Below are 12,718 nucleotides of genomic sequence, written 5' to 3'. Positions count from 1 at the left end.
ATGATGACTTCATTCCCTGCATTTTCTTGGTAAATTTAGAGAAATTAGAGAGACTTCAGTTGGGATCATGAGATCAAGCATACAAACAAATAATCTTTCCTTCTGGAATATTGTTTTAGGCTTTACCTCATTCCAGATTTTTTCGTCATTACACCCTGAGGAATCTGAAATGATTTATCTGTGTGGTTGCTGTTAGATTGTTTGGTCTGAATAAGGGACCTTTAGCTGTACTCAAAATGAGTTGGGCGGCAGTGGCTTTCTAGCATTAAATTCTCAGTGCCACATGGTGGAGTAAGAAGCACAAAGAATTTACATTCAAAAAATGATCCAAAGGAGAAGTGGAACAACACATACTTAACTCCCCTTCCTTTCTGTCAACTTTCTGAATAAACTAATCATTTCATTTAAAAAGAGGAGCTAAATATAATTTTCTCAGATTCATTTCCAATCAGCTGAACCAAAGATTATTCCTCCTATCAAAGCTCTAAATGGATTTGAATTTTTGAAGCAAACACACAGAGCTCCCAAACCCTCAACAGCTTTCTGATTATAAATTCTCCCATATGTTCTTTTAGAAATGCAACACATATTGCTGAAGAGTTTGCTAAATCCCTCAGCATGGATAAACTGACCCCTGCCCAGAAACCAACATCACTGACTGAGATTCCCGTTCCAGCTGTGCAGACACTAGAGTAGGATATCTTATATGAATGAACTGTTTTCTGCTCTACAAAAGAGCTCTGCCAGCAGAGGCTCCGCAGGAGATGTGGCCATTCAGTATGTGACTATTCTGCCACCGATTGGCATGGCCATTCACTAAAGGAATGACTCAGTATATTTACCCGCATAAAATTGATTGTTTATTCCCTTTCCCTCTAAGGATTTTAAAGAACTTCACAACCGAACTTCAGAGAACTTCATTATTTGCATTAAATCTGTTCAGTTGTTAATTAAGTTTTTTTCATTAGGTCCCACTGGCATCTTAAAATAAAAACATGAAAGGGAAAAACTCAGCAGCCTCTATGCTGGTTTTCCCACAGTGGATATAGTATAATCAGGTGAACTTGACATCAGACAATAAAATCTCATGAACAAAAACAAGTTCTGCAAAAGCGCTGAGCTGAAATTTTCCCATGAAAGTGTGCTAATTAAGGTTGATTGAGTTTTATGCTGCTTCAGTTGAAGTTCCGAATTACTTCCTTTTAGACAGCCTGTGATCATTGCCAATATTGTACCTGAGGACACACATAAACCAGAAGCGTCCATGGGATATATGAAGCACCACTGAAAATTGCTACAATGTAAGGGTCCAAATACACCAGAAAAAAAGCAGACTTTCATATCAAATTTTTCTTATGTATTAGAGTAATATAAGCACAAGATGAGAAATTAAACTGATACATCTTTAACAAATGCTGATTTGTATCCTATTTCATAAAAAAAGTTTACATTATTCACATTGCAGGGAAGGAGAAAAAAAAATCAGGAGGGTCTTACTAATAGCTAACATAGCTTAGGATTCAAACTGGAACAATAATTAGTCTGAATCTGATCCTATTATACTGATGTAAGTTAGAAGCAAATAAATTAGAATCAGTTTCAAAATAAGACTGAATGCAAATACGATCCTGTTTTCTAAATATAGCTTTTTAAAATCAGATGGACACACATAAAATACCTGCATGTACCTACAAACACACACACACACGAAAAGCAACTGAAAGGTACCTCTATCTACATTTTAATTCAAAAGACATGGAAACTTTTATTTTTAAATGAGATGATTTTCAGGGCTACATATATTCATCTCTGAATATATTTAAGATCATCTAAGCTACTCCACACAAGACACTCATTTTTTTACAATGATTTAAAACTCTGCAGGCATGCCAGAAAAAACCACAATGGAATGCCTCTTCTAAAATCACTATAAAGCATTCGTTTTCAATTTCCCTGTAGCCTTTTTTGTTTGTTTGTTTGTTTGCAATCTGACTTCCTAAATTTAGGTGGAATTTACAGAAAAGTTGCTGTACATAACATTGTACACTGTTAATAATTTTATACCAGAGATATTTGGGTTTATTTAATTTGTATTCTTATCATTTTAATGCTGCAGTAAAGCAGATGTTATAGAAGAAACAATGAAAGAGTGAAAATGAGAATTACATGTACAATTTTATTTAAAAGGCTCAGTAAACCACTTCTAAACAATGGGAAAAGCTGTTTCTGTTAAACTTACATGAGCTGTAAAAACTGAAGTATATTTATGGGCACATCATGAAATAATTAACAATGTTGTCTACGTTTCAATAATTTAGTAATAATTCCTAGGCCATGTAATCAACTTTGTAAAAGAGCCATCTAAGAGTAGTGAAGATGATGAGTTTCTTCTTTCTAGGAAGGGAACTGGATTTTAAAGAGTCACATTGTTTATCTTTGTCATTTTAAAGTTACTGCATAGTCTTCCATGACATTGATAGTTCTTTACATCTTCTCGACAGGTATATAATATAAAACAGAAGGAAAATATGACTTTACTAGAAGATTAGCTTGAACTTCTCACAGTAATCCTACCTAAAATTTACTTGCACTTTCATAATGATCACATTGCAAATACCCGTTATTAATATGAGGCTGAGGGACAACCAAACACTCTTCGGTTGATTGAGAAAACCAGTAAGCACATCAGTTCAACCTGTATATAACTTACCTGTGCTTCCTGAGGGACCTGTGCAGCATCAACTCTGTCTGCAATGTAGGCTGTTAGCTGTTTGTCAATAACAGCAAGAGACTCTTGGATTAAGCGGAGGGTTTTGTCAGTCTCCTGGGCAGACTGAATACTCTGTTCAAGACTCTTCTGTCTTCTCACGGCCTAAAACCAATGACAACGTTATCAATATTCACAGTAATAATGCGTATAAAACATTTTTTCCCACATTTTTTTTTCAGATAATGCAGGCTAAGAATCAAAAATAGTACTCCTGACATGTGCTCATCCACCTTTTTGTACGATAAGTTGCGCATCTTTTTGCCACCGATTCAGTTCTTTTTAGTAAGAAACAAACAAACAAACCCCCCAATCTAAAAAATGCAGGACCCTGAAAAACCAATGCATGCATTGAGGGTTTCTATACAGAGTGGAAGTTGGCAAAGCTGCATAATAAAACCATCCTGATAGTGCAGTCTTTCATTCTGAGGCATAGTGGTCCTCCTGATCTTATTATATAGTTCAAGAGATTTTGTTTACTGAGAATAGGGTTACTGTCATCACAATCCCATCCGAGACAATCCACTTCAGTAAGTGAGAGGGATGAAGACTCTCTTGAGAAGGAGCTCTCTTATATGAAGTATAAATAGCTGCCTGGAACAAAGGCAATGCCTACTCTGGAAAAAAAAGAGATGGATCCTTGTCTTGTCTTGTCTGTGGACTTGCCCAATCTATTATCACTCTATCCACAGTCTCCTTTAGTCTAGGAAGTTGACTCTTGCTTCTACTCCACCATCAGTGCCACAGTGGATTGCCTACCATCACCCTTTATACAATCCTTTTTTTTGAGAAGGATGCTTTCCTTTCAAAGGAGCTCCCTTTATGGTTTAACAAATCAGAACAATAAATTCTCCTTCCAAGTTGTCCTTAAAACACATGTATATTTAAACACTTGACATAAACAGGTCAGCTTTAACTATTACTTGTAACAGTTTAATACGGTATTTACCAGGTAATAAATAACCTGGTACTTTCTTCCATTTGTCATTGTGCCTACCTACGGACTCGTATTTTACTTAGACTACAGCTGCTGCTTAGCAGAGCTTCTGCTTTATACAAAGCACATAATAACTACCAACAATCTCAAATGCAATACAGTTTCTGCCCGTACAAGCCCAGCCATACTGCTGACCACAGAATAAAGTGAGTAACTTTCTTTGACATGCATCAAAGAAGGAGGGAGAAAGCAAGCACTCTTTAAATAACATTGCCAGGTGTCCTGCCATTTTTCAAGTCAATTCACACTTTTTCTCTTTGGTGAGCCAGCTATACTTTAATTTGATTTCATAGCTATTACAAAACTGTTGCCTTGAACAAAAATATCTCTCAGCAATTCAGTGAGAATTCTTGATATATCTGTACCTTCTCCACAGAGCTCAGATTCTTATAGAGCTTCACATTTAACAAATGAAAAACATTATTTTTTGCGAGCATTCTTGCTAGCTGTTTGACTTAGTTAAAGGATAGGGATCCAACCAGTATTTACTATATTTGTGCTTGTAAGCTGCTTTGTGCTATTTCAAAACAGCTGATCAGATAATCTTGTATCACTGCCAGTTTCAGGAACCTTCTGTGGAACTAGGCAGCTTTACATATCGGACCCATACTGTCAGTGTTAGTGGAAGCACCTGAGCCACTAAGGTATTATTATCCCACCAGATGAACCATTAAAACAGTGCAACTTACCAGTACAGTACTAAGGCTTGCTACTTTAATGATTTTTACCGTCATCTGGTTTGAGATTTTATATTACAATGTTCTCAGCCTTTTCAAAGCAGCAGGGTTAAAAACCACAGCTTCCATTTACCTTGGCACTCCTTACAACTACTTTGTAAGCCTGGCTAAGATGCAGTCACTCTCTACCTTTCCGTTTACATCACTATACAGTAGATTGAGAGACACATTATTAGATCAGTAACAGGGTAAGTAGCTTTCTACAGCCCATGGGTAAGGGCATCCTCCTGGAAGCATGGAAGAAAACCTCTTTGCCTTTACCAATCTCTTTGGATAATTGGTAGGACTAACCTACATGCATAGTCCATTCATACTGAGGGCTGCTCTGTCCTGATGTTCAGAAAAGCTCACCACTTAAAATAAGACACTAAGAAAGTTCCAGTCTTATTAGTCATTAAAATAAGTGCCTGCACTTTCTGGAGAATACAATATACTGGACACAAATTTGGTGCTAAGTCCTTCTGAAAAACTACTTTTATAGCAATACTTGACGCTTCGAACCTTTGTTAAATGCTGACCTATACTAACTACTATTTGCAGCTAGGCACTTGCTTAAGTATAGATAAATTTGCTGCCAGCCTCAGGAAGAGCCTGCATGCATGCAATGAAGTGGTTATCACTGCATCGAAACTCACAAAAAGTCTTAAAATTGTATGCCAAATATGTGGTGTTTGAAAAATTGTCGTCTCTGTGCTGATATCAGCAGAAACGATGTCTATCAAAATCCTGTTTTAGAATACAACTGGAAAAATTAAAACATTCCCAAACTCATTGATCAAATATTAAAGCAGATAAAGTTAAGAAAGAATTACAACAAATCCTTGCCTGAGTCTGACTGAATTTTTATGGCTGGATTTCAAACAAATATGAAGGCAGATAAATATATATGCATGCTTGTGATATCTTTATGTGCACACAAAGTAAGTACGTACACACACACACAAAGACAAAACATTCCCCTTTCATAGTCCTCAGAGAGAATTTGATTACAGCCCGAGAACCTGTGTGACATTTTGTATCTTCAAGTGAGGTGAAAGTACATCTTTTCCAAAAACCGTGAACAGTTTAGATGAATGAAAGGATAATATCAGAGCAAGATGTGAATGCAGTGGTACAAAAGAATTATTTTGGCAGTGGGAGCAGAACCACACAGCCGAATGCTGGGAAATGGCACCTTCACAGTTGTGATGATTTTCTCAGATATAAATGGGTGCTGCTTTAATTTTTTTGTCTGCATTGTTTACTGGGAACAGACCCCGTCCTGCTCAGTTAAAGTCAAGCCTCTGCCCTGACCCTGTTCAATTCACACAACAAATGTAACAAAAGAGTCTTCACAATAATCTTATAAAAGGTACAATACACTCCTGTAATGTAAGATATTTCTCCAGTACACAACAGCTGACTCAAAAACTTAATCCTGTTCACTGAGTAGGTCCATGGCACTATCACTGGCATTGCAGAATACTTATCAATTCAATCACGGGGAATGCCACAGTACGGAGGAGGCTTCTTCCTGTCTTTCAGTACAGAAGAGAGTTACTGATGGAGGTAAGCATTAGAGGGCTTTAAAAAAAGGGGCAGACATACTACACCCTTACATCTGTGAACCTGAGTTCCAAATTTGTCCTTAAAACTCATGTCTGTGCGTGTGAAAAATCTATATATGCATATTTTTAAAAGACATGTGAAAGTTGAAATTTATATATCTATAATATAAAAATATTTTAATTTATGATGTTCTGGTTTTGGGGTTTTTGTTTCTTCTCAGAAAGATTATGGTTTTTCTATTCCTCTGTGGAAGAAATAGATGGTTTAACAGCACAGTGAATAAATGGGTCTGAGGACATAACAGGAAGCTCTAGTTCTGCTATCCGATCACAGTCAATAAAGCTGAAGGCTTTGGTCTCTAAAGGGAAGTGTCTGACAGTTAATTGCTAAATAGGAAATCTCAGGAAAATAACCAACTGTTCAATTATTTCTGAGCCAGTGAAACGTTGACAGCTGTCAAGGAAAATAAAAACAAACAAAAAAATCTGCTGTTAGGCACTATCAGAATGAAAGACAAAAGAAAAAATAATTATGGACTGAATTTTTTATTAAAGTCTCTACAGGTTTTCATAGATTTTTAGTAATTTTTTTATGATTAAGCATAACATTTAGTTTTTATGTCATGGGGTATTGCATAAATCTGTTTACAATTTAACAAAGATCAATGGCAAATGCAGGAAATGGTAACATTGCATATTATCCATATAAAATGCCATATTAAGAGAACAGCTGCACTGAGAGGCGATCAAATATCAGGAAAGCTGGACGTGCTCAAACAGTTGCTTATGACTGTAGCTCATTCTTTGATGTTGACTCTTATAAAGCTATAGTTATAGATATTGCCACTTTTTCCTTAAATAATACCTTTCATGTATTTAATGACATTAGTCACACATGCAGTTACCAAGATGCTGGTTAGAGTTTTATGGTTAAAACCAAGGAGAGTTTTCTTGTTGAGGCAGTACTCCGTAGTTGTGCTGTGGGAGAAAAAAAGAACAAAACCTTTCCAAAATTATAGTACTTTTACTAGAGGGTATATGTACTTATAATGCAGAAGCAAATTCATTAATTAGCTTATAAGTTACAGCTCATGGAAAGGGATCTGTTAAGGAAGGCAGAAATATGTCAGCTCTTTTTTTTTTGCTCAGTTGTACTCTCTAATTATTGAGAAATATTACCACAGGGTAAAGTTAAAAAGTAAAAAGCTAGAAAACTTTAAATTTCCTTCTTGACTTGTTAAAATTACTTTAAAATTTAGCCCAAATTCTTGGTGTTATAATGGTTGTGTCTGAGATATATTACAAAATTTCTGTACATTTTGCATCAAATTGTTAATTTCTTAATCTCTGCTTTTTTTTTTTTTTAATCAGAGTGGATTAGTGTTTAGGCAAACTAAAAACACCTTTTCTAACATTCAAAGCATTCCTTCTGGGCCCAGGAATTTTTAATACCCTCCAAGCTAGAACTAATTCGTCTCCAAAGTAATATTTCACAGTGTGTTTTTAAAGTTAAGTGGCTACAGGTATTTGACCTTTCAACCCCAAAGTGACATTCATCTTTGATCAGCTGTATTCCAAACCCGCAAACTATACCAAGGAGGACTTCTGTATCTCTTTAGGTTATCACTGCAGACAGATAGTGCCTCAGAGCTTGTAAAAGCAGCCCTCTTAGCAGCCTTCAAAGCAATCACGTGGAGATGGGGCATGAAGAATTCTTTCTCCTCTTGAGGGGAGAACAAAACAGAAAAATTGTGTCAAATGATGAATGTGTGCTCTTTGAAAGAAACGAAGGGTAATCTTGAGGGGAGTCCTAAAAGAAATTAAGAGACAGTCCCCAAGAATAAAAACTGAATCTAGTGTAAAGCCCATCTGAACAATAACATTTTATACAGTTTTTTGCGAGCATAGTCTCAAGAATATCTAGCTGACATTTTTGAAGTTTGCTGGACAGGATGTAAATCACTTTCAGCATTACAGGGGATGACAGTCACTTGCAATATTAGCTTGAAGTTCTTCGGGCAACGGCGTTTTTTAGATCCAATATATCGAGCTGTAAGTTAATCAGTCCTTGAAAAGTAAAGATCGGGTATATGTCGCTTATCGATGCAGCCCCAGATGTTCAACAGCAAACTAAACACACTCAGTCTTTGTTATCTAAAGAAGATAAGGCATACAAACATAAAGCCATTATCTGCCTTTAAAAATTAATCTCTATCTCAGTAGCAATGCTGTATTGTCTTGCAGCATCATTCATATGGCAGTGGTTTGGTTTGGTTTGGTTGCTCCATTAGTAGTGAAGAAATGTTTCACATATCAGTTTCTGCCCACGTGAGCTTATTGCCTTGATAATTACCTGCACAATTATTCAAATAAAATTAAATAACTTAACCACATTAGGATAGCCTATTAGTCTGTCTGAAGTAGAAGTGACCTTGAACACAGGCTGAATAGTGTTATGCACCTGCAATGTATTTTTATGCAAGGAGAGTGCATGCTGTTTGGATTGCAACAGGGCTACACAAACAGCACAGAAAATTCAGTGTCAGGAATCAATGAAAAAAAGTGTGTGAGACTTCAGTGGGAAAATTTATAAAACATTTTGTTGTAGAAAACACACAGTAAAGAAGCGGCGTGACTGAGTCACTTGCGATTGAAATAGTTTCTTTACAGCTCTTATATTCATATACAGATCTCACCATTAGTATTTGACTACTAAATATCAGATCAGGCTTTCAAAGAAGGGGGAGGACTCTCCCCTGCCCCCGCTTTTTGTCTATGTTTAAATTAAATTATAAAGCAGTGAATACATTTCTAATATATTTTGCTTATATTCTCATCCAAATTGTCTCCAGAATATCACACATCTTCATGTTGTACTTTCCACATTTAACCCCTGCAGCTGGCATGAATTTTGATTTAATGCCTGTTATTGTCAAGACCCAATAGTATTCATCCATCACTCAGCAAGAGTATTTGAAAGTCCTGTTTTCACACACTGGAAGCTCTCTGTATATTCCCACTTTTCTCCTCCAAGTCGCGAAAAAACCAACAGATACAAGGTAGCAGAATTCCAGGGAATGTATCTGCTTTCAAACAGAACTTAGACGTAAAAAAAAAAAAAGGAAGAAGAAAGAGCAGGTATACAGAAGGTTATGTTTAATTTTCCGCTATAACACTGTCCAGCAATATGGGACTACATGAATGCCTGCACTGCACCAGAACTACCACCAGGTAGTTAGTAGAGGGAAGCAGGCTCCTTCCCTCCCCATCCTTCAAGTTTAAGCTCAGAACAGCTGAGGACCCTTCCTTAAATTTTATTGTAGTGTTTTCACTTCTACTGTTTTCAAGACAAAGTACATTTCAAGCACCACGAAAGAAGCAAAAATGTTACAATTGTCATGGTAGATTGTTATCATTCTAACACAGCTGCTTTCCAAAAATCTTTACTTGTGCATCGTTTATATCGTTGAAACTGAGTAACTTTTCACTGTCTTTGTACCTCATCTTTGAACATGTTCTGGTTCCAGTCATAAAGAGGGTCTCTGTGTCCTTCGCTAGGTCTTTCCTTAATAATTCCTTTCTGATCTTTACCAAGTACTGAGCTGACATCTTCCTGATGTTTCTCTTCATATCTCCAAGATCTTCCTTCTGAACAGTAATAGTCAGCTCAAAACTTACAATTTCATATATGAAGTCAGAAGTCCTCCATGAGTATCACTTTTCATGTATTTGCACTGAATACTTCTGTAATTTAACTGCCTTGTTACTCTGTCCTGTAAGGTTGTTCTGTGTTTAGTTAGAGTTTGTCCCCATCTTTGTTACTAGTAAACTACTAGTAGTTGAGCTATTTCCTTATGTATCCTTTGGTTATCTTAAAATTCTTTGGTGAATTCTGTTTGGTCCTGCCATTATACACATACACACACACTTGTATTAGTACGCACACAAATGTATGTTAAATAAATTCCTAGTATTAAAAGTAAATATTCATGCACAAGTATCACAGTTTTGAATTGATTTACCAGCAAAAAGGTATACTGTTCCACTAGTGGGATCTGCAAAGAATTAGTAAAATTTTCTCCATGGAGTCTGTGGCAAAGATTGCTAATCTAGCATATTGCTAGATTTGACTCTCCTTGTGCTAAACGTGTTTCTATATTGAAGTGTCTTTATAAAACCTTTCATTGATACACTGACTCTTACTTATTGTTTAGTAAAGAATATATCTGTAAGAGAATGCTACTCTTGTATTTAATTTTGAAAATAGTTTGCTTCTCAGCAAGAGTTTTGTCAGAGAAAGCATCTCTAAATACGCCATTGAAGATTAAGTCCACTAGATGGTCACTTCAGTTTTGGAATTTTAAGTTTACCTATTGTCCTGGCTTTGGCTGGGATGGAGTTAATTTTCTTCACAGCAGCCCGTGTGTGCTGTGTTTTAGATTGGTGACCAAAACAGTGTTGACAACACAGGGATGTTTTAGCTATTGCTGAGCAGTGCTTACACAGTGCCACGGCCTTCCCTTTCTCACTCTGCCCCTCCCAGTGAGTAGGCTGGGGTGGGCAAGAGGCTGGGAAGGGACACAGCCAGGACAGCTGACCTGAAGTGACCAAAGAGATATTCTGTACCACACAAAGACATGCTGAGCAATAAAAGCAGGGAGGGGGGTAGTTTTTCCAAAATTGCCATTGCTCGGGGACCAGCTGGGCATTAGTCTCCTGGTGGCGAGTGACTGGTTTTGCATCACTTGCTTTTTCCCTTTTTTTCTTTCACTTGTTAAATTGTCTTTATCTCAATCCATGAGTTTTCTCTCTTTTGCCTTTCCAATTCTCTCCCCCATCGCACCAGGAGACGTGGGGAGTGAGCGAGCAGCCATGTGGTGCTTTGCTACCATCGGAGTTAGCCCACCACATCTAGGCAAACCATCCACTTCTAAAATAAGTCTTTGTTTGTGTACTGTTTAGGAACTATACCAACAAAATAACTTTTTCGTTTTTTTAATGGTGCTAGACTGTCAGTTGTTTAATGGGAGGACAGGTCAATTATTAAATATACCTCCTGCTGAAGTTCTTCCCATCGAGTATTGAACTTCTCAAGTTTCTCATTGATCAATTCATCCAAGATTCCACCATCAGTTAAAGTCTGAGCCAATTCCCGAATCTGATTGCGATTATCTTCTGGATGTCTCATTAAACTTTCCAAAGACTGAAAAAAGGTCAAAGTAGTAGTTTGTTTTCCTTTCTGCAAATAAGATTCTACAGAGCAATCACAATTCCCCTTAAAAATGTAAGAAAGAAACTTCACATTTCATACACAATAAAACTAGAGAGAAAAGATAAAAATATCAGTGTCCCATGTCTTGACAACAAATGTTCCGTACTACTTATTACTGAAAACAAAGAAAGATTTTGCGCAAAACAATAAATTGGGTGCTTGATTTTAAAAACATGGACTATGCCCAGTGAGTTCGGTGGGAGCATTTGTGTACTTAAAAATAAAAAATTTGCTTGAGTATCTGAATTGATGAATTTCAACAGCAAAAATGCATTATCAATGTAACATTTTGTATTTAATCCACTAAAAGCATTAACTTAATTTCTACAAATTTGAAAGGTTCCATGAATAAAAATTAAGTAATAATAAACAGATTTGCAGTGTGAAGATGAAAACTTGCTCTCTCTGAAGTCTTCAACATTTTTTTGACTGGCTTAAGTGAGGCCATGTTTTTTAAGAACATGTATTTTATTGTCACCAAAGATTGTCTATGACATCTGGCATAACACATTTAATTACTCCATTTCACTTAGGTGGATTCAAATTCAAAACCTCATTTGTTGCATCAAGTGAGAACATAGGACTTGCCAAATATTCTGCATCTTACTCACGTGTAGTATTGATTCATAGTTTGTTTTGAATGTAATGTGATTTACAATTTATCAGTACATGTGATTTGATATTATTTAAGTCAGCACTTACGTCTAGAGACTCAGAAATCTCTTCTGCACCTCCCTGAATATTTTCAGTTGCCTTGAGTTTCAGTTCAATCTCATTCAACCATTTATTTTCTACATCCAAATAGGACAATAATTCACGCCAACATGCCCATACCTCCTGATGGAGAAAAAAAAAAGTCTATTGAGATTGAAAATCTCACAGCTAACTTTCACTTATTAAAACATTGAAAACATCGCAGGCTTCATCCCCAAAACAACATGGTTGATATCTGATGGTTACGGTGCCATATAGTTGATTTTTTCCCCAGTATTTATATGTTCCAAATAAATATAATACAAAACCAAAACATTTTGATTAAACAGAGCAAAACCACAGAAGATAACATGAAAAAGCAAACACTTCTGCAAAACACAACTTGAATCTTCTGTCTCATGAATTATCCACTTTATATGCTTTTCTGTAAAATTTTCTTGTAATATATAAATATAGAAATTATCAGAATTTTTAAAGACTCATGTTAGAAGTTTATGTCTTTATTACAAGATGTAGTTAGGTTGCTTATATATTCTGTGTATTAATTACTTAAAGCACAGATTCATAAAATGTCTAAAAACACAGCTTTCAAGAATTCTGACTGAAATCTCTATGGATATTAATTCTAAACCACATTTAGTGCAATTTATAGACCACTTAAGTGCTAGAGTACTAAACATAATG

At 36.1% G+C, this 12,718-nt stretch overlaps 1 protein-coding gene across 11 annotated transcripts in view; it reads right to left on the bottom strand.

The window, feature by feature from the left end:
• DMD (dystrophin) overlaps positions 1-12,718 on the bottom strand; it is a 1,394,632-nt gene that overhangs the window by 759,869 nt on the left and 622,045 nt on the right. For all 11 annotated transcript variants that reach the window (XM_076355694.1, XM_076355734.1, XM_076355779.1 and 8 more), the window contains 3 exons: positions 12,023-12,157; positions 11,102-11,251; positions 2,711-2,872 (listed from right to left, as the gene is read on the bottom strand). In XM_076355694.1, the coding sequence (XP_076211809.1) occupies positions 2,711-2,872; positions 11,102-11,251; positions 12,023-12,157 (447 nt within the window). The remainder of the gene's footprint in view (positions 1-2,710; positions 2,873-11,101; positions 11,252-12,022; positions 12,158-12,718) is intronic.

The sequence above is a fragment of the Aptenodytes patagonicus genome, chromosome 1 (assembly GCF_965638725.1).
Source record: "Aptenodytes patagonicus chromosome 1, bAptPat1.pri.cur, whole genome shotgun sequence".
NCBI lineage: Eukaryota > Metazoa > Chordata > Aves > Sphenisciformes > Spheniscidae > Aptenodytes > Aptenodytes patagonicus.
Note: the sequence above shows the minus strand (reverse complement) of the source record. Positions and strands in the feature narration are given on the sequence as shown.